General features: G+C 41.3%; 1 protein-coding gene across 1 annotated transcript; it reads right to left on the bottom strand.

The window, feature by feature from the left end:
- Positions 1-12622: 12622 nt before the first annotated feature.
- mtnr1al (melatonin receptor type 1A like) lies at positions 12623-19570 on the bottom strand. Its single transcript, XM_019884083.1, has 3 exons — positions 19058-19570; positions 14471-14589; positions 12623-13285 (listed from the first exon to the last, which is right to left on the bottom strand). The coding sequence occupies exons 1-3, from the start codon at positions 19347-19349 to the stop codon at positions 12635-12637; spliced, it is 1062 nt and encodes a 353-aa protein (XP_019739642.1). The 5' UTR covers positions 19350-19570; the 3' UTR covers positions 12623-12634.
- Positions 19571-22516: the final 2946 nt, after the last annotated feature.

Genomic DNA, 22516 nt, shown 5'->3' with positions numbered 1-22516 from the left:
CAAAAAAAAAAAAAAAATCAATGTCCGCTACCCCGCAAACACTCGGAAACGTTTGCCGCTTAGTGGATTACAGGCTGTATTTATAATTTTGACTAGCACCTGATCAACAAAATTGAAGAAGCACTTTTATTTTTTGCCTTATGCAGTAAAACCGCATGGAAAATGGATGTAAAGATGATACAAACCAACATTCTAATATGTATTTTAAAGTTGGAAATGCAGGTTGTGCTTTGAATTTATTAACAGGGACCAGTTTGAAATAATTTAAACCAGTGGTCATTTTCTGGACAGTTTTCCAAAGATATGTATTTTTTTTCTTTAATTAAGTGGACACTTACATTACTCACAAAAAGTTCAGGATATTTGGCTTTCAGGTGAACTTTCAGGACAAGCCTAGAATGCATTCAAACCTTTCCAGGTGAACTTAATTTGACCTCCTTTAAACTTTTGAATGCTCATGTCCAACTGTTAAATGCTTCAGTACGTACTTTTTGCACAAGTTGCCGTTCTCTCAGGAGGATCTTAACGGAAAAATTCACATTAAAAACCAATAAATGTCCTGGTTCAAAGAGAGAGCTGCTGTTTAGGTGTTCAGTCGACCTCATCATGCTGTTCACATTTTGACATCCTGAGACCAAGACGACACCTAACAATGGATCAACAGTAACTTGCCATTGTGATGCTTCAAACTGGACCTTCTCAGACGGAAATGGCCCCTGATCTTAGAATGTCATTGGCAGGTTGCAACTGTGATACTGAGAGACTGGAATAGTCACAAAAAGATGTAGAAGTGGACGTCCTTTGGCCAGATCCCATACTGATGACCGCTACATTGGGAACAATGCCCCGAGAAACCTGATGATGAATGCCACTCAAGTTCAGGCACATTTAAGGAAGGGGAGATCCACCCAAGTGTCACGTCAGACCATTCAAAACCATTTACGGCCGCTTGGTTTGCGTGCTCGACGACCTGCGTGGGCCAGGGAGCATTTACGCTGGACGAGGGACCAGTGGGCCTCAGTGCTGTTCTATGATAAAAGTCGACTCACATTGAGCAGAAAAGATGTCCGCCAACGATGTCGGTGACTTCAAGGAGAACGAGCGCTCTGCATCAGCCACTGTTGTCACCAGACGAGCTTTTGGTGGTGGCCATGTTACAGTGTGGGTGGGTGTGTCCAGTCGGAAGAGAATTGCCCTACACTTTGTGAATGGTACAGTGACAAGCCCATACTACCTGAATAACATTCATCCAGTAATTGTGCCCCTACATGAACAACACGCGCGTAATATCATCTTCCTGGACGACAATGCTCCAGCTCATCGAGGTTGCATCGGCAAGGAACGGCTGTTGGAGACTGGTGTACCTCAAATGGAATGGCCTGCGCTTCCTCCAGATGTGATTCCTATTGACAAGCTACGGGATCATCTGAGTCGCCGTGTAGAGGCTCAAAACTTTGCTCCCCTGAACCTCAATGACCTGAAGGCCGCCCTTCAAGAACAGTGGGATGCCATGCCTCAGCTGACGGCAAGTAAACTTGTGAGCAGCATTGGACGGCGTTGTCAAGTTGTAATTGATGACCAAGGGCACATGACGAGTTATTGAGGTGTTCACATTTTTTGTTGTGGTGTACCCACCATTGTTGTCATAATTTGTTTCACTGAATTGTTTGAGATGAGGAAATCAGCAGCACATCCTTCTACTTAAATGTCGTACTTCGGTGATATCACTGTAGCGTGGACTTTTTACATTTTCCATAAATTTCACCTGAAAACCAAACATCCCGAACTTTTTGTGAGTAGTGTATGGAGCAAGCAGCACAAGGAATTTCAATTGACGTCAAAAAGTGCATTTGAGCAAGCATTTGCAACTTCCAGATTTCAAAAATTAGAAATGAATGGTGATCTCACTGCCATTTCAACCAAATTTCACACACGTTGACTCTCAATACAACTTGTAATATCGCCTTGTTAGCTTCTCCACATTTTATTGCACTGTTGAGTGAGGGGTTGGGTTTCGAGATATAAGGCTCGAGTAGATTAAGGGATTAGAGTTGAATGTTGGGTTTAGCAAGCGGTTTAGGATAGGGGTTAGTTTTTAAGATTAGGCCGGGTTTGGGTTTAGGATTAGCGTACCCACTGGCGTATTATTGAATTAATAAACCCAATCAAAGCCAACCTTGCAAGGACCAAATTCTATCAGCTCTTTTCATCCTTAAATGCCCTTTTTTGATTCTGTTCAATTTTGCATTGTATTGTGTATTACAAAAAGTTTTTATTTTTAAGTAACGCAGCGCATCTTTTTAGATTGTTTGTCAAAAGTGTCATTAATCACAATGAACTGTCATTCACAATTCATCATCCATATGTGTAATACTGTACACACCAGCGAGCATTCCATCAGACTGACGCAAGATCTGGCAGGCCATCACTGTTTCCGTCAATATTTCAGGCCGAGCCAGGAGGGCCCAGTCCATCCCTCGTCTGCGACAGCCAATCGTCATCAAGCGTAATTTCTACGTCGGACACAGAAGGCGCCGCACAAGCCACCCCGCAGCCAAATCAAGAAAAAAAAAATTGAAAAACAACAGACACACATGGACAGCGTTGTGATTGGTGAATTAAAAACGACATGGGACACATGTCAATGAGGTCTGTGGAACTCAAAGGTATACAACACTCATTTTTTTAATTTATTCTATATTTGGCTGCGTGTCAGGTGTGGCGTGGTGCCCATAAATCCGTTCTCGACGCTGTTTGCCTGTCGTCGACGACTCTGACAGACTGGGCTGCCTTGAAATACTAACGGCAGCTCACCGACTCTGCTGACGATCCCCATCTCTGCTAATATATATTCAAAGTGGGAACCATATGTTGTTATGAGATTTATATAGATCTAGTAAAGAAGACAACCCACCACATGCTGGATTATGCCAATGCATCTTAAGCCTGGTACACACATAAGGATTTGTAACATTTTAAAAGATTTGATGTCTGTGAGAGATGCCGCACGTTTAAGGACAGAAAATGAGGCATTGAAGAGTATTGGTCCTATTGTGTGTGTTCTGCTCTGATGTCAACACAGAACAGCACCCATAAAGATTCTGTTCCACCACCGGTCTAGAATCCAGTCCTCAAAAGGGGGACGGACCTCTCATATAATCACGCGTGATCTCACAAACATGAAGCCGAAGAGAAACTTCCAGGTATGCGCCAATGAAGAAGACCGCAAGCGGTAGTGTGGTAAATTTGTGATGTTGGCAAGAAAATGCTTGCTTTGGAAAATAGTTCCTCTGGGAACACCACTTTTTACAAAGAAAACATCCGGTACAACATGTTTTATTTTATTTCCCACCTTTTCATCAATCAGGGCGCTTCTTGGATTGGCTGCATTCAATTCATGTCACAGATGACTCTGGAAACAACACACCTCCGACTAAAAGATAAATCTTTTAAGACAATCTTATCTGTGGTTCAAAAGGGGCAAAACTGGGACTAAAACAGCCTGATTATCGTTTTGTGTGTACCCGGCCTTAGCTGCTCTGTGACTGAGGGATTTGGAAACATTGAATTTATTCACATCGTGACCATAAATCACATCAAGTGTAATGAATCTGTGTCAACTGTGAAACTGCACGTTTGAGTCGTTTATTCTGACAGACAAGTGCAAGTGTTTGTACATTTTGATTTCCACACCTACTTCCCTGCCAATAATAAAGGACGTTGAAGATTCAGCAGCATTTGATGTTGTTTTTTAAAAATGTTTTTTTTTTAATTTAAATTTTAAGATTTGACATCACGCAAACAAATCTGTCGTGTGTGGGAAAATGCCTCAAAATCTAACAAAACAAGTTCAAAGTCATGGTTACGTTCTTCGCTGTTTTATTTGGATGGTCTTCTGTTGTCTTCGATGACATGATGTCTGCAAATCATGTAAGATTTTATCTCAGTGAGATATTCAAGGATGATTTAAAAATAATAATAATTTGAGAAACAAATGCGAGATTTTAATCAGGCCTATACTTACAGAAACCCTCTGGGTTGGCGTGTGGTCGCTACAGAATGGGGTCGAAAAACAGCAGTCTTAAACGTTGGCACAGTGCAGGAAGCGGTTCGAGCACACAAGTTGAGTTTTGTAAGACTTTCAAGAGATCCATTTTTAAAATGAGAGCAGAGTTGTCAGACAATCGCTAGCCCCTATTAATCATGCTAATTGCTGAATTTGACTGAGTTTTTGGAACAGTGTCCTTAAATCTCGTCCCGAATGATCTGCTATCGCTTTGATTGTGGCCTTGAGCTAAGTGTGGCCTTGAGCTAAGTCTTCAAATTTTATAAAGCAATGGTCAGACATAGAAGTGGTATACGGTAGTACCCTTACATTTGAGGTTGCTAGCATCTAAATCTATAGCGTTATCATTCTTATGGTCCGTGCCGTCTATTATCTGCATGAAAACCAAAAGCGTCAATTATCTGAAACGCCACGGTAAATTTTCCTACAGGAGATTCATTTGAATATTAAAGTCACCCGCGATTAATTAGTGTATTATCTCTGCGAGTCACCAAGTCAGCCACAAATTCAGAAAATTCATCTAGAAAGCCACTGTAAGCCTCGGGAGGTCGGTAAATCACAAATAAATAAATAAATAAATAAATAAATAACGGCAACGAAGCTGTGCATCGCATAACAAGAACTTAATACATTTTAAAGGCGTTTCAGCGAGGACTAAGTTTGAGAAGGGATTTGGAAAGGCTACACCCCCGCCCTTCTCACGAGGATGTGCCGCACGTGAAATGGTATTTCAATTAATTTCAGTGGGGAAAATTCTAAGCGATACAAGCGAGTTGAACGTGTTCACAGAAAGAATTAAACTCATATGTCAAAACTCCATGATATTCCTTTTTTCCCTCTATGTCACGTTTTTTTCAAACCCAGTTTTTTTCCCTTCACCTCCTTTGGTCAGTGATCGCTTTCAGATCACATAAGCTCGAAAACAACAATTTAACATGTCACACCAGACGCCAATGATCCAAATGCGGGATGCTGATTTACTGCGTGAAAGCACGCGCAGTTGATGTATTATCTCACCTCGCATGGTTCTGTGAGATGCACAGGCTTATAAATGCCAGACCTTCGGTTACGGCTTTGATGTCTGGAAAGGGTACAACGTGAAAGTGGTTCACGTGCAATTAGCTTTGTATGCTGACTTTGTGTTGGATTTCAAAGAAGGGATGTATGCTGAATATAAAGCAGCAGTGACGTGAACGGCACATTAAAGATTCACATGGAGAAAGGCCATACACACGCACACACACTTGCAATATATTGACTGCATGCAACACATACTAAAGTGAAGCGTGTCCACCTTCCAAAACTGTAAAAGTGACATCTGCACAGTATTGGTATAATTCAATGGACACAAAGGAGGAGGCACTTAATGGTGTACTGAAGTCCTAAAACGTGACCACCTGCTTCCTTGTTTTGTCTTTTCCCTAAAGGGACTAAACTCAAAAATCATACCCTCCAGGAGTGGCAAGCAAGCGGCCCGTTGGCCTGAGCGGCGAGTAGCTGGCCGCCGTGACAGAGGGATAAATTTGTGATTTTGTAGCATATTAAACAGTTCAACATGATTTTAGGGTGAGGTTTTGTGATAGTGGTGTGCAATGGCAAGGCTCAAACGACGTAAGCTCTTAGGCATCAATCAGTATTCTCATTTTCCACCGCAAACGCAAAACTACGAATGGGCCAGAGTTTATGTGGCAAAATGCAAAGCTGCCAAGTGTTATGGAAACCACTCGCCGCTAACTCGTTACATCCGGAACACGTGATTATTCTTTTAGGATTCTATTACCGTATTTTCCGCACTATAAGCTGCACCTAAAAACATTCAAATTTCTCAAAAGCCGACAGTGCGCCTTATAATCCAATGCGTCTTATATATGGATCAATATTCTGATTACTTGGACATCGTATTTTAAATGTTCTTGAAAGCGCTTCGTTACAGCTGCAGTGCTTGTGAAAGCTCGAAATAAGTAAAGCTGTATTGTATTCTATTCCCTTGAACGTAGCTCCATGTAGTGGATGCATAACAGTGGATGCATACAGCCCCTATTGTAGCTTCTATTGTATGCGCCTTATAATGCGGTGCGCCCTATATATGAAAACAGTTTTAAACAGAGGCGATTGCGCTAAGACTGCAAGGAAAGCTCAGCTTCCCCTAAAATGTCAAAAAGTAAGTGATCAAATATATGTGTGTGACATGTCATTGACTAAATACACGCTACAACGCGCTCAACTTTTGTTCCAAATCAGCTTCTCATAACTGGTTACGACGCGAATCTCTTCTCACTCATCCCCACAGCTTCACTGTGCTTTAAACTGTATGGATGCTGAGCGTCGACTGCGCGCTTGGATGACCTGTCTGAGGCTGAATCTCTTTTTGATTGACAGCGAAATGAGCCAATCACCGACCGATCTTATGGTGAAGGCATCCTTTTCATTTTTTTTGAAAAGGAATGGAGAGTAGAATTCACGTATAAATAGATGGACACATTTTATGATGTAGGCCGAAATTGAGCTTCCCCTCTTTGACAGACCAGCATCCACCACTGGTTTTAAAATAGGCCATTCAGTTGTTTTCAAATCTTTAACTGGCCTCACCCCACTTTACCTCTCTGAGCTCCTCCTCCCCTACGCACCTGCCTCAAGTCTGCAGATCAGACTATATAAAATGCCCTATATCGTGATAAGATGTTTTCATAATCGCTTAGCCCTACCTCAAACTAACATATCGCCATTCATGTCTAAACCTTTGGCAACAAAACACCCCACAGATTTTGGTCAATATTTGAAACCTTTTCATCGGGCAATTTGGGCATTTTTACTTAGAAGTGTACTCGTGTTTGTAAGCCAGCAGTTTAGACATTAACAGTTAACAGTGTCGTTATTTTGAGGGCACAGTAAATCTACACGGTTAGACAAGCCGTACACTAAGTACATTGTGAGATATTGTATAGAATTTTTTTTTTTTTTGGTACCAAATGAAGTGGCGTGTGCTGCGTTTGAGTTTGTAGTAAATGAGAAAGACATGAAGAAGCACAGAGGCTTGTCACAGTGAAGTCTTTATTAGCTCAGCTCCATTTGCGTCTTTATAACAATGTGACAAAAACATTCAAGTGGGAACATTCTCCATGGTTATGTGCATAAAGGTCATGTGACGCTCCCCCACTTTCAGTTTGCCTGCACTCCTTGAGCGCACCGCCGACCGCAATAAATCATTTTCCGTATTTTGAGGCTTTTTGACAACACGGCTGCCCACAAGGTCATTTGAAGGCGACAAGAAGACAAGACGAAATGGCTTATGACTCATTTAACAACTATTTGGCCTTCAGCACCTGTCAAATGCGAGCAGTGTGTATTGTGTGCACATACTGCATTGTGCCATTTTAATATGTGGTGGCTATTGTGCTCTTGTTGGGCTGCAGAAACAATGTGTAAAACATTATCGGGTTTGATTTAGCCCGCTACGAGTTGAAAAGTGCAAAAGTAAAACTGTAAAAATATCAAGGTAGTTGTGAGCAGGGTTGAGAGAGATGCTTTAAATATGTATTTCAATAGTTACCTGTTATATATGGATTTTGTAATATAATCCAAGTACCATAAAATTAAAGAATGTCATTGGAATACCTGTAATTACTTTTGGATTATTTTGGACCAAACTTTGTTTAAAAAAAAAAATCAACACGATATATATTTTCACATATTTGTCGAATAATATGCATGGTTTTGAAATGCCGGAGGAAGCCTGAGCACCGGGAACTCAAATCCAAAGCACAAGAACCGTGTGAAGAACTTGTGTACCATGCTGCAGAGATGGATCGATAGATAGTTGGATGGATGGATTGAAGGCTGTGTGAAGCAATGCCTGTTTTCGAACTGTCCCTGAAGGCAACCCGCATAGCTGGACAGATAGATTGCATTTGAAACAATTGCTTAGCTGCATACAGAAAGCTGTTGTCAGATTGTTACTGAAGGCAACACCTTATGGAGATCCGACTGATGGATACAAAGTAGATAGATAGAAAGATAACGTCATCTCATGAGGGAATTTAGTTCTGATAGCCTGATAAAATTTTTCAAACCTTTTCCACAGGACCAGTGTTTGTTAAAAGTTAAATGTAACAGAGTGGAGTTAGCATCAGTGCCCCAGTCTTACACATATATGTATACACATATACGCACAATTGTTCGTAATTTTGACGGCTGATATGTGACGTCACCATCGGAACCCCCCGCCCCCTTTTTTTTTAAATTCTGGGTGACAAATTTAACAGATGATATTGGTAATATGGCATTTAAATAGTATCGCTATGGGTAATTTGTGACAGGAATTTTTTATTTATATTTCTAAGTTGTGGGCGTGGTGCCACCGTACTAGCTCCTCATATAGTAACAAGCACTCCGAATAAGTTTGACGGTGAATTTGTAAATGTTATTTTAATGGAAGAATACTCAGGTGAATATCATTCAAAACTGTCACCATCTATTTTCTTTGAGTCACTTGACAAAGCAACCACACTAAGACCAACATGTCTAAAGCCAGTGACCTGTCTCACTTCATCGTTGGCCAGCAAAACCCTAAATGTGGGATGAGCATTGAGCTATCTTGTGAGCAGTTATCGACTTAATTCAGGGAAATTGTCCAACAAGGCAAAAGCGAGCGATCGTGGACTCGACTGCGCCGTCTCTCTGCCTGCATTAAAAATGCAATACTGCAAAATAATCCACAATTTTCTTGAATGTAGCTATAATCTGAGTATGTGTTTTTTTTTTTTTTTCTGTAACGGAACTCAGTTAATTTTTTTTTTGTATCCGGAATACGTTTTTTTTCTGTAACGGAACTCAGTTAATTTTTTTTGTATCCGTAATACATAACGCCGTTACATGTACCTTTGTATTCGGTTACTCCCCAAGCCTGGTAATGAGGTATCGTCTGTGCATGTTGACATGAAAATAAAGATAAAAAATATCTGTTTCAGCATGTCAACAAAATTTCAACTGAAACACATTAGCACATTTCGGCATACTCGCTAAATTGTTCATAAAACTTAACAAAAACATCTCAACAAAATGTTGCAGCATGTCTACATCGACAAAAAAAATGTCACCTAAAAATGTTTGTGTCAACAAAATTTTACAAAACAAAAATGTCATGAAAGACACATTTCAGCATGTCAAAAAAACCCCCAAAACGTTTTGGCATATCACAAAAACATGTCTCTGCATGTCAACTAAATTATCAACCAAAACATGTCAACAAGACCAAAAAAAAAAACAATAGCATGTTTCAGCATATCAACAAAACAGCCTCTCAACAAAATGTGCCAAGCTAAAGTACATTCCAGCTTTTCAAAAAACATGTCAACCAAACATGTTTTGAAATGTCAGCAAAATTGTCAACCAAAGCATGTCAATAAAACATGCCACTAAAGTTGTGTCAATAAAAACATGGCAACACAACATGTCAACACAACATATTTTGACACGTTAACAAAAATGTCAGCGTTTCATCAAAAACCATGTCAGCATTATTCAGAACATTTTTCAAAGTGTGTATGATAAAGGGAGCATCAAAACCTAGTGAGATTTAAAAAAATATTAATTTGAGAGTGTCCCATCTGCCATCTTATTTACAAACCTTTCCCTTTTTTTTCAAAAACGCCGAAGCGGTACACAATTGCAAAAGCCCTCTCTGCTTTACCACCCTGTTCTAAGGTCATCTGTGAATTTGCCTTTTGTGACAAGAGTCTGAGAAAGATTCAGGTACGCTGAGTAACTATAGCTGCGTTCGGCATTGTTTTGGGGGAGAAAAGGATCTACCGGTGTTTATAATATAGATAATACCCATTCATTCATAAATTGGAGACCCGCGACTATTAGTCCGAAGTGGTATATATGTCCAAATTATTTTTTATAGGTAAATTTGGCTGTTACGGCTGTTAATCAGGTGTCTTTTGTAGTCCGGAAACTATGGTACCTCAATCATATTAACATTTTGAATAAGTTGATTTTTGTGAAAATATGCACAAAATGTTTTTTTTGCTGGTTGTTTGCTGGTTTTGTGCTGTCCTTGAACGGAACTTTCTACGCAAGAGAGCTCTTTGCGTTGGAAAAAAAGAATCACAGTACATGTGTGGGATTTTTTTTTCTTTTATGATGATTTTTGCTTCAAACCGTTTGTTGTGAGGTTAGGATAGTGGATCTTTTATACACACATTCAGAAATGTATTATGAAATCATTTCAGTGCATGTTTTGTTCGTATGTAAAATGGCATTTTTGTCATGCATATAGTTAGGAAGTGTGTGCTTCTATGTCACCCCCTAGTAGTACTGATGAAATATTGTGGCCCACTCCAGCAGTGAAGTTGCTCATCCCTGTTTTGGACCAAAGTTGAGGCTTGTGTTTTCCTGAAAGAATTTGTGATTAAAATCATGTAAACACTAAGACACTTGTTTTCATGGCGACTGCTCACACACAAGTTTGCATTTCGACCTCTTTTTTTTTTTTTTTTTTAGCTTTTAGTTCTCAATACCTGTAGTTCCTGGCACTAAAAGGTTCCAATGAGCTTCAGCACTGAAGAACCAACCCACAATGTTCTTGGACCTTTCAAAAGTACAACCTCCCCTTGCAGGGTCTTCTTTTGGCCCAAGAACCATATTTTTGGAAATAGTTCAATCCTAAGTTTTGGAAACTTTACGTTCTTGCTACTTGTAGGTCTTTCCATCTTCAAGCTCCAACCAGAACCAACCACAAATAGTAATTCTTGTCTCTCCGGAAAGTACCACCCATCCTTGAATGGTTTTCTTTGGCCCTCCATAAACCCAAGAACTACATTTGGAAATGGTACCCAAAAAGGTCCTAGTTCCTGGGTAAAGTTCCATGCAATGGCAATGCTTTGTGAATGGTGCTCATTTTGAGAGTTTGCAGTTGTTTTTGAAAACACTTACATTTTTGCACAAACACAATAGAAGCTGATGATTAACTCGCCCCCTCCACATTTTATGTAACACAGTGATGTGGTCACCATGTTCTAATGTAAAGTATGTGTGTGCGTGCATGTCGGATGAGTCATAGTAATGTCTGGCCTCTTGTTATTTCACTGACAAAATGGCAGTTGGAATTAATTAACAGGCTGGAAGGACGAGGAGGAGGTGGTGCAACTTGGGTCCTTTGTCTCATATGTTCTGGGTGGGTGTGGAGGTAATGATGATCGGCAAACTAAGCAATTGCGAATGCTTTGTTCTTGAAGAAGCTGATCGGATCAAAATAATCAGTGGCACACCCACAGGAAGTAAAGAAAATGTGAATTTAAAAGGGAAGTCAACCACCAAATTTTCTTGATATGTTCGATGCGCCCGCACGAGTCTGAAGCAGCAAAATCCGACGTTCTTTCGCCATCTCAGATGGCGGCCATTTTGCCTCTTGCTGTCGAGTGAAAATGACATCACAGTTGCCAGGGTCAGGTAACAGCCAATCACGGCTAACCTGTTTTACGACGCTCAGCCATGATTGGTTGTTACCTGAGCCCTGAGCAACTGTGATGTCATTTTCATTCGATAGCAAGAGGCAAAATGGCCGCCGTCTGAGATGGGCAAAAACGGGTGGATTTTATTACTTAACTCATATTCCACAAACCCAATATTAATCAGAATGCCATGTTTACTTGAGTGACAAAACGTGACTTGGGAGGCTTGTCGGAAATGTACCCCCCCCTTTTTTTTTACTGGATTGTTTTAATTTTTATGGCTGGGTATTTTTAAGTTTTTGTTTTGCCAGTTTCCTTGAATGTGGCATCAGATGTGCAGAAAGTGATCTTGTGAGACTTGCGGGAAATGTGGTGAATATCTAAAATATTTCACGGATCACGAGTTTAGTTTATCGTCTTTCATAGGTAAGTAGCGATATCAAGTGGAATTTTCAGCTTTCCCAGTTCTAATTGAAAGCAGCATTCCACATGCAGAATGTGACTAGTAAGACTTGTGGGAAAATCAAGTCAACATTTAAAAAAAATCTAAAATGTTCCCCTTAAAAAAAATCGAATGCGTTGATTACTAGTATAAGCAATAACCAATTTACGTAAAGTTCAGTTTTCCCAGTATCCTTGAAGGCAGCATCAGACTCCCGAAAGAGACTGTTGAATCAGATATGCTGAACGTGACTAATGAGGCGTGAAGGAACTAGACCCAATGTCTAAATATTAATTGTCAATTGTTACTACATCCATTGAGCACAATTGTTAATTCCTGTTTGTCACGTGTCCTTGAATGTAGCATCACATGGCGAGAAAACTCACTTAATGTTGTGAAATAAAGCCCCTGTTTTCATCTCTTAGAATGCCGGACAAGTTCAAAATGAACTGAGATGATGATGATGTCATCGTCCTAAAAAGCACCAACAAGATGTTGCCGCCATTTTTAAAACATCTTGTGTTTGGGCAGGTAGGATCAAGCATAAAACATCACAGTTTGATGGTATTAATAATAATAAGAGTGACACCATCTTCCCTGTAGCGTTTTCCATCTGAAACGCTCGACTTCTGCCGGCCAAATGCACACCCCCTCCTCCCCCGTCAACCCCCCTCAACAGTGAAACTTGAATACGATGAGCACGATGCGCTTGTACTCCTTTCTGAAGTTGTGATTGAGCGCGCCGTAGATGACAGCGTTGAGGCAACTGTTGAAGTAGGCCATGAAGTAGCTGGCGGTGAAGAGCCACTCGGGGATGGCGCGGCCCAGTCGCGGGTCCAGCGCCACCGCCAGACCGATGAGGTTCAGCGGTGCCCAGCACACGGCGAATAGCACGAAGACCACGAACATGGTGAGGAAGTTGCGCAGGTCGTGCGGCTTGAGCTTGGGCCGCGAGTCGGGTTTGACGCGGCGCCTCACGCGGATGACCAGCATCCAGATGCGCAGGTAGCAGTAGCAGACGATGGCGATGGGCAGCACGAAGTGGACCACCACCACGGCGATGGTGTACGCCGAGCTCACCGACTGGGCGAAGGTGCACGAGTAGACACGCGGGTCGTACTGTAGCGACTCCATGAACCAGTTGGGTACGATGGCCAGCACGGTCAGCGCCCAAACCAGAGCCACGTAGCACACGGTGTTGGTGCCCGAGAACAGCCGGTCGTAGCGCAGGCTGTGGCAGATGTAGCAGTAGCGGTTGACGGCGATGCCCGTGATGTTGAAGATGGAGCCGATCACGCTCAGGCCAATCAGGAAGCCGCTCACCTGTCGGGGGGAGGTATGATGAATTTCGGGCTTTAAATAAGGGGGAGGGGTTTTCAAATGAGGGGTTCCTGCCTGGCCTTGGGTTTCAAATTAGGCATTCCAAGTAGGATTTTAAACCAGGGTTAAATTTGGGTTTTCCAGGCAGAGCTAAGGTTTCGAGCACGGGTTAAGAAATTAGGGTCTGAAGACAAAGTCGAAAACCAACACAAGCGTCTTCTCCTCTCTCAGAAAGCAATGTTGATGAATGAAAGATTTTAGTAAATATATAAGATGTGTTTTGCTGTAATCTTGGTCTCAAATATGTAAAGTATAAATACTGTTTACATCTTGTAAGCATACTGGTACGCATATAAACGAAAAATCCTAGCGGGGGTGCAAATCCTACCTCGCGGTTTTCATCTTTCGCAGGGGGGAGGGTTTCCGGTTCCCATTAATGAGGGATGACTGTACAGTGATCCCTCGCTATTTCGCGGTTCGTTTATCGCGGCTTCAGGGCATCGTGGATTTTTTCAAACAAACTCATTAAAAAAAAAAAAAAAAAAAAAATTTAAGTCCGCAAACGGTCCGGGAGAAGCAGCGAAAGTCAGCAAAACAACAGCGAGTCACATAGAGCAACATATACAGTACTACATGTATATGTTTACTGTATTTTGTTATTCATACACTCACCTAACCTAACTTATACATGTTTAAATCTATTACTATACAGCATTAAGTAATGTTAATTACGACAAAATTTACTTCTACGTGCATGTATACCATTACATTTGGCCTTATAAATATTTTTTATACTCATACACATGTACATGTACCTATACGGGGGGAGGGGGGGTCGCTACTTCGCAGATTTTCGTTTATCGCGGGTGGTTTTGGTCCCCATTAACCGCAATAAACGAGGGATTACTGTACACACGTTTTAGGTTATGAGCGTGGCCACGGAACAAATGAAACTCGCGTTTCAAGGCACCACAGTCATGTGTCATTGTGCATCGATCTGTGCCCACGACGTATAGTGACAGACAGAACAATTAAAAGCTCTTCCACGAGATGACCTGCGAACAGACCTTTTGCCACTCAAGCAAAGGGGAAAATGAAAAGGCCCGGATTTCACGAGGAGTCGTATTCTGAGGACATTGAGAAGACATTCTTCTTCTTTGAGCATTCCTCCTTTTTTATGCCTCTCACCTGGCAGTGCAGGTATCCCGCGATCCAGCCGCCATGGAAGATAGCCGTCAGCACCAGCGGATACGGGTACACGGCCACCAGAAGGTCAGCCAGCGCCAGGCTCACCACAAATGCGTTTCCTGAAAGGAAGACAGCGCCTGCGGTAGCTCAGCTTGCAAACGACACTTGCGACAGTGTCAGGCTTTGAAGACATTGAGGGTTCAGGTCACTTGTTTCAGCTTCGGCTTTCAAACAAAGCTTAAGCGCATCTATTCGCATTATACATTTGTGCTACACTTTTAATCACGGATGTAAAAAAAAAAAAAAAAAATTCTAGACTTTCTGATGTTTGTCATTGTTTTTATTTGTCTAGCACAATAATAATAATAATTTAATGTGTAATATAGTGATATATGTCTTAATATTTATGCATTAAGCGTTAGCTTCAGCAACAGGTGGAATTTTTATTTGGACCTTCAAGCTATTATTTACAACATGGTAAAATCCATTTTCCGCAAGCTTTTATTGTTAAAAAAGAAAAAAAAAAGAAAATATTTCAAAAAGTGATGTGCGAGAAAAAAGTAGACACACATTTGAAATCATCAAAAATACATTTAGGAACACATAAAGCCATCTGTGATTAAAAATTTCTGTTGACCAGTGTTAGGATTGCAAGACAGGTTTATGGTTTCAACCAAAGGGTTATGGTTTAGGTTTAAAGCCTGAATTAGGGGTGGAAATTAAGGTTTCAAACTGGGGTTTCAGGATATGGTCATGGTTTCAAACCAGGGTTGGGTTTTCAAATTAGGGTTTCAAACGAGCGTTAGGTTTTCAAATCAAAGTTTCAAAGTAAGGTTTCAAGCCAGGTTTCAGGTTTCAAACAAGGTTTAGGATTTCAGATGGTTTCAAGCCAATATTAGGTTGTCAAATTAGGGTTTTAAGCCTGATTTGGGTTTTCAAAGTAGGATTTCAAATTAAGGTTTCAAGCATTGTTTAGGGTTTCAAACAAATGTTAGGGCTTCAAATCAAGGTTATGGCTTTAAGTTTGGGGTTCAGTCCAAAGTTATGTTTTTAAGTAAGTTTTGAATTCAGGTTTTAAACCAGGGCCGTGGTTCTAAATTAGAATTTCAAATGAAGGTTTCAAGCCATGGCAGCTCAACTGGTCAGCACATCCGCTTCACAGGACAGAGGTCATGCGTTCGAATCCGGCCTGGACCATCCTGTGTGGAATTTGCATGTTCTCACCGTGCCTGTGTGGGTTTTCTCCGGGTACTCTGGTTTACTTCTAAATTGTCTCTAAATTGTAAATTGTGAGTGTGATTGGCTGGCAACCAATTCAGGGTGTCCCCCGTCTTCTGCCCTAAGACAGCTGAGATAGGCTCCAGCACGCCCCGCGACCCTCGTGAGGATAAAGCGGATTACAAAATGGATGGATGGTTCCAAGCCAGGTTTCGAGTTTCAAGTCAGGGTTAATGTTTCAAATTAGCCAAGGTTTATGGTTTTAAATGAGGCTTTCAATCCAGGCAGGGTGAAAGGTGATGGTTTCAAAAAAGGGTTCAAGCCAGTTTCGCTTTTGTGATGGAAATGAAATCTTGTATTTTGAAAGTATAACATAGAGACGTGTAGCTGCCAAAGAGAGAAGCACATTTATCTTTTGTCTTTTTATCTCGCACGGTTCTCGGAAATTAGGTGGGGGGAAAAAAATGTGGATAGAGCGCTGCCGGCATATTTATCATCAGGCCCAAGTGGCTTAGCGGTACGGCGCTCGGTCATGCGGCGGGCGGGAGCAAGTAAATGAGGCCGTGACTCCGTGTCAGGAGCATCGCCGTGCCGACGTTTATTAAGAACGCGACGCGCCATGAGTTACAAGGCGCTTCTTCATCTGTCAATGCAAATAAAGTTTCACATTGGGGTTTCAAGATGGGGTTAGTGTTTCATATTTCAAACAAGAGGTAAAGCTTCAAATGAGGATTTCAAGGCACAGTTAGGGTTTTGAGGCAGAGATAAGGTTTCAAAGTAGGGTTTGAATTCTGGATTAAGGTTTCAAATTAAGATTTCCAGTTGAGGTTAAGGTTTCAAATTGGAGCTTTCAGGAAGGGTTAGAGTTGGGGTTGGAAATTAGGGTTTCAAGACAGATAGTGTTTGAAACCTGGGTTTCAAGATAGGGTTAGGGTTCGGGTTAGGGTTCGAAACAGGCTTTTAACTTTTAAATTACAGTTTGAAGTCTGATTTCAAAGCCTGGTTAGGGTTGCAAACATGGGTTTTTGGACAACTAGGGTTGGAAATTAGGGTTTTAATTCATGGTTAGTGTTTTGAATTTGGATTTCATGGAAGGGTGAAAATTTCAAATGGAGCTTCAAGAATAGTCACTTTTCAAATTATGGTTTCAAGGCAGGGCTCAGGTTTGAAAGTTGGGTTTCAAACCTGAGTTTAGGGTTCAAATTAAGAGTTAAGGTTTCAAATTAGGGTTTGAAGTCAAAGTTTCAATTGAGTGGTTCGGGACACAAGCGTTTAAGGCTGCAGGTTAGGGGTTCGAGTATGGTTAGGCAGTTAGGCATTCAAATTAGAGTTCAAAGCCAGAGTGAGTGCTTCAAGCAAGGTTTTGGTTTTCCAAATTGTGATTAGGAATCTGCGGTTAGAGTGTCAACATAGGGAAAAGCTTTTAATTAACAGTCAACCCCCGTTTAATTCCCCACTCCCCGATCCACATGTTCGTCCCCTGCTAGAAGGAACAGATGTTTTCCCGGAATGTCACTGACGGCCGGCCGACGTCGACATGCTCTGCACGCCGATCTGCCCCCCGCCCCCTACCCAGCTCCTTCTTTCCCACCCGGCTCATGCTCCGACATTCATTTCTCTTTCCACTTTCATGTTGTCGGGAGGGCGAGAATGCCGGCCCCCTGACCGGGAGAAAAGGCTGGCGTCTGAACAATGGCGGCTCATTAGCATTCAATAGCCCTGCAGGAGGTCTGACGGATGATTCCAGGAGGCGGGATACGGAATAATGGAGATGGAGGAGAATAGTCGGGATGGAAAATTGGAAAAAGTAGAGGGCTGCCAAGGGTGACAACAAGAGGAGCGTAGAGTCAAACACAGTTGTGTGTGACTTTCAGAGAGGGGAGGGCAGCGTGAGCTGAAGTGCCATAAAAGAGCAGTGGCACGTACTATTCAGTGGCATGTGGTCTCCAAGTGGCCACTTCACATTGGCGATTGCCCTGGCCAACTTGACAAATGGAGGCCTGCATGCAGTTTCTTTGAATCGTACTGCACGCTTCGACCTCCCACAGGGACTACAGCTGATCAGTTTCTGCTTCCGCCATCTTTGAAGACTGTGATTTTAAAAGAAATGAGAGGGGCCACTTCCTTTGGCTGCAAAGCAAGTAGTGGGGCATACCGCCCATTTCAAATTGCACTTTGCGCTGTGCATCTGCGAAAATACCAAAACTTTGTGTTGCCCACCTGTGTGCACAGCAAGACCATGCTACGCACCAGATTTCTGCTAGGCACGAATATAAAAATAATAATAACTTGTGAAGTGACAATGTGATGTACTTTGATCTTTTTAAGTCACATTACCTCTTCACGTCACGCTCTCAATGTCTCCATTCATTTATACTCATATAATAGCTCAATCATCTTGTTTATTGTCACAGGGAAGATGGAGTTTAATGAGCGCTATCATACAAAGCCTCATATCATAATGTGACACCCTACACCCATCACCTGTCAATCACAGGATGGAGGCATGCAGACAAAAACACCGCTCACATTTACAGACACTTCAGAGGGAATAGACATCCCTGAAGTAAAGCTGCTCGAGCCCACATTCCATCCCCGATCCTTCTTTTCGACAAATGTGTCACACCTGAACTGAAAAATCCAATATTGCCCTTGATTGTGTTCAAAGACGTTGACACACTTTGGATTTTTCTCCACGTTCCCATTCATGAATTTCAATTTCAAAAAAGTAACATTTGGAGTGGGATGTGACATTGCAATGATGTTTTGAATTATTATTTTGGGGTTGGTGGGGCGGGGATCCTAAACACAATGAATATTTGCAAAGAATAATAACAGTACTATTAAAAGTAATAAAAATGCATGTGAAAATAGTAAAGAAAATAAAAAGAATACTGATAAAATCAAAATTAGTTAAAGCAAAAAAAATCAATGCTTGTGAAAATTGTTAAAAAAAACCCTAAATACTAGCAAAAGAGGTCATAAAAAGTACACATAAAAATGCTCGTAAAAATAAGAATAAAAAATTATCGGCAAAAAGTAGTAAAAATATATATTTGCACAAATTGCAGAAGAACCACTGAGTAGTAACAAAAATTGTACTGTAACAACAAATCGCAATAGCCACAAAAGAAAAACAGTACAAAAAGTACAAACAAACAAAAAGACTCCGAAAATGGTAGAAATAAAATATAGACCCTTCAAACAGCTATGTTGTGAAAACAAAACAAAACAAACACACAAACGAGCAATTTAGTAGCAAAAGTAGTTCAATAATAATAAAATAATAAGTAGTAGTAGTGAAAATGAAACCCATTAGTTGAAGTAGTAAGAATAGTAAGTGAAGTGAAAGTGCTGTAAGTGTTGTACCAGTTTTCCTGAGTTTCCTGTTTCTGAAGACGGACAGGATGACGAGCAGGTTGCCAATGACGTCCACCACGATGGTGGTGATGAGCACGACGGCCAGGACGGTCATCGCCCACGGGAATGCATGCTGCGAGTGCTGGGCCCCGGCCGCCGTGGAGTTGCGCGACCCCGGCGTGGCCCCCAGCGCACCTGGGGGCCAAGCCGGTGGCGGCTGCTGCTGCTGGGCGGCCATCAGCTGAGGGAGCTGCCGCGGGTCCACCAGCCTCGCCGCCGGGTCTCGCTGCGGCCGTAACATGGCGGTGGAGTACCTCTCGGGAGCTTTTTACGCTGCGTTTCGGGACATGACAGTGAAGGTGCAAGTGATTCGCGCTGGAGCGATCGCACGTACGAGTCTCGGCGTGCGCGGCGTTGGCGGCGGCACGCGTGGGCTCTCGCTCACGTCCCCTTGTGCCATGTTAGCGCGCTTCCCTTTTCCCTGCGCAGGTATTTGCAGCCGAGCGGTTCCTGCCAGTGAATGAGCGTTCCACCCCCCTCTATCTCGTTGCCGCTCTTTTCCCGCCCATTCCACAGCGTCCTTACACACGTCAACATCTCCTGCTTCTTCTTCTTTGATAATTTTCATTGACATTCACATCAAAATCGACGGGCCAATCTGAGCAGCCCAAAAAAAAGTGCCCAGAAGCCCTAAACTGTGAAGGTACAAATACCCCCAATGGTATGTGGGCTTCTTCTAGTGCAGTGGTTCTTAAAGTGGGTTTGATCGAACCCTAGGGGTTCGGTGAATCGGTCTCAGGGGTTCGACGGAGCCTCTGCCATGGAGGTTAAGGCACACCCGACTCAATTAGTTATGACACGACCGCTTGGCCAATACTGGCTGGTTCATTTTGTGCACAATTAAAAAAACGGATACTTATGTCATGAAATTGTATTTAGGTTTTTCTACTCTTTGTAATAAATGCGTTTTTTATGTCTTGAATTTGTAAAAAAAAAAAAAAAAAAAAAAATCATATTTTTATTTTTCGCTAATGAAAAGTTCGATGAATGTGCATATGAACTGGTTGGGTTCGTTACCTCTAAGAAGGTTAAGAACCACTGGGGATTTGTTCACATACCACTAGAACCGTGGTTCTTAACCTTCTTAGAGGTAACGAACCCAACCAGTTAATATGCACATTCACCGAATCCTTCATTAGTGAAAAATAAATATGTATATTTTTTACAAATTCAAAATATAAAAAAAAACGCATTTATTAAAAACAGAAAAAAGTAAATACAATTTCAAGAGAGAAGTATACTTTTTTCTTTTTTTTTAATTGTACGACGTACTATCACGACACACGACAGTCACATGTTGACGACTAAGCGAACTAAACTTCCCACAGCACTGATTGGACAAGCGATGTAATGTGATCATCTGCAGCCAGTGATGGCCAAGCAAGCGTGTTATAACTAATTGACATGTTGAGTCACGTGTATCTTACCCTCCATGGCAGAGGCTCCGTCGAACCCCTGAGACCGATTCACCGAACCCCTGGGGTTCGATCAAACCCAGGTTAAAAACCACTGCACTAGAAGTACGTGAACAAATCCTTGTCATAGCACAGTTCAGTAACTGCGTTATACGATACATTTGGATTCCATATTGAAGAACTGTTATTCTTTAAACTTGTGTTTAGGTTCAATTTTAATTGAATTTACATGCACTGCTATTCAATAAAATCATTACCAAAGCAATTTTGGGTTTTCTTTTCGTATATTTTAGCGCAGTGTTTATGTTCAAACTGCATCATTTTATAGTGACAACTGCAACCGCTCTATATACTGTATTCTTTTTCAGGTGGTACTTGTTTTACATTTTTTAACATGTACAGTCAGCCAGTGAGGCATGTAGTGGTTCATCGGGCTTGACCCACAACAGGCCAAGTGTCATAGAAAAAGGCCAAATGTAGCATTTTGTGGTCCCATTTCTGAGAAATAAAATGAGCGCACGTTGTGGGAAAATAGCTTTTTCCTGACCTTTGACACGCGCCTCTGACCCATTACGACCCGCAAGCGGTGCCTTTTCACATAATAAAAATGTATGACAGATGCACACGCAAAACCAGTCACACACTCGCAAACAGAAACGCAATTTGACCACTGCATAAAATATGACTTTTTAAATTGGTGTCAGGGTGCGTGTGTGTGCGCACGCGCATGTGCGTGCTCATGCCGCTGCAGTAAAACAACGTGTGTAATTTTGCATATTTATGAAGCGTCATTAAGGCAGCGCACGCTGTCAAGGCGTTCAAGTGTGCACAGGCACACACACACGCATACCCAAAATACATGCCTGATATGAGCAAAACCAGCATGAATGCAATCAATTCATTATAAGATGACATCATGAATGAAAAAACACAATTTTAATAAGGGGTAAGGGTGAGGTTTTAGTGCCGAAACACTTTTACTTACTATAATGCATATTGCAGTCATGCGGACACAAAAGAAGAGTAGTTTCATAACTACTGTAAGTGACTCAGTAAGATGCTGTAATGTTTCTCTTTTTTGTACAGGACAAAGAATATATGCCTGTGAGTATCATTATTCTTTCTGTCTACATGTGTTGTTCCCCCGCTTGTGTTCAAATATCCATTGCTTGTAAATGCCGATTTGCGATGCTGTTTGCATATGCTCCAGTTAAAAATGTAGATTATTTCTGCCATCGTTTTTTTTTTTTTCTCATAACATTTTTTTCTATTCAAAATGAATTATTTTTCCCTACTGGAAATCAAACTTCATTGCACAGCATAAATGGGCTCGAAGACTCTTTGATGGTTTGACATGCAGTGTGACAGCAGTGCAATTTACATGCTAATGAAAAATCAACATTTGCTATTTGATTATAGTGTTACCTTTTTTCTAATGCTACAATTATTTAAAAATATGGTAAAAAGCTCATCTCGAAAAAGACTGAAAACTTTAAAACTGTAACTTTTTCTTCAAATAGTTTTCTCCACAAAAAATATTACTTCTTGTAATACAGTATCCTCATTTTCTTCTTGGAAAAAATATTGAACCTTAAAGTGTCTATCCGCTCAATTTTTTTTTTTTATTATTTAAAAAGATGTCATTCTTGTAAGATTTTTTTCACCCACAAAATTTTGCTCTACTGTTTTCATGAAAAAAAAAATATGCCACTTTATTCCCAGTAGCTCACAGATTTTTTTTTTCTTGAAAAAGTAATTTTTCTTGAAGCCCCAACCCCATTTTTTCTCCACATTGGCACTTTCGTTTTTCTGACGGACTGTAAACGCAAAAGCCAGAACACATTAACTCCAAACCTTCACTTTTGTACTACGAGTTTCCATTAAAGATAAATTGTAACAAACGCCTCCAGTATCTACATCGTTATCTCAACACACACACACACACACACACACACACACACACACACACACACACACACGCACACACAAACAC

This window comes from Hippocampus comes, unplaced genomic scaffold (genome assembly GCF_001891065.2).
Source record: "Hippocampus comes isolate QL1 unplaced genomic scaffold, H_comes_QL1_v1.1 scaffold156, whole genome shotgun sequence".
Taxonomy (NCBI): Eukaryota; Metazoa; Chordata; class Actinopteri; order Syngnathiformes; family Syngnathidae; genus Hippocampus; species Hippocampus comes.
This window is presented reverse-complemented; position numbering and strand designations above follow the sequence as displayed.

Excerpts from the sequence above, each read along its gene's own strand:
- mtnr1al (XM_019884083.1), bottom strand. The coding sequence starts at position 19,349 with ATGTTACGGCCGCAGCGAGACCCGGCGGCGAGGCTGGTGGACCCGCGG. Across the intron at positions 14,590-19,057 it reads CAGGAAACTCAGGAAAACTG|GAAACGCATTTGTGGTGAGC; the intron begins GTACAACACTTA and ends TCTTCCTTTCAG. Across the intron at positions 13,286-14,470 it reads CGGGATACCTGCACTGCCAG|GTGAGCGGCTTCCTGATTGG; the intron begins GTGAGAGGCATA and ends TCCCCCCGACAG.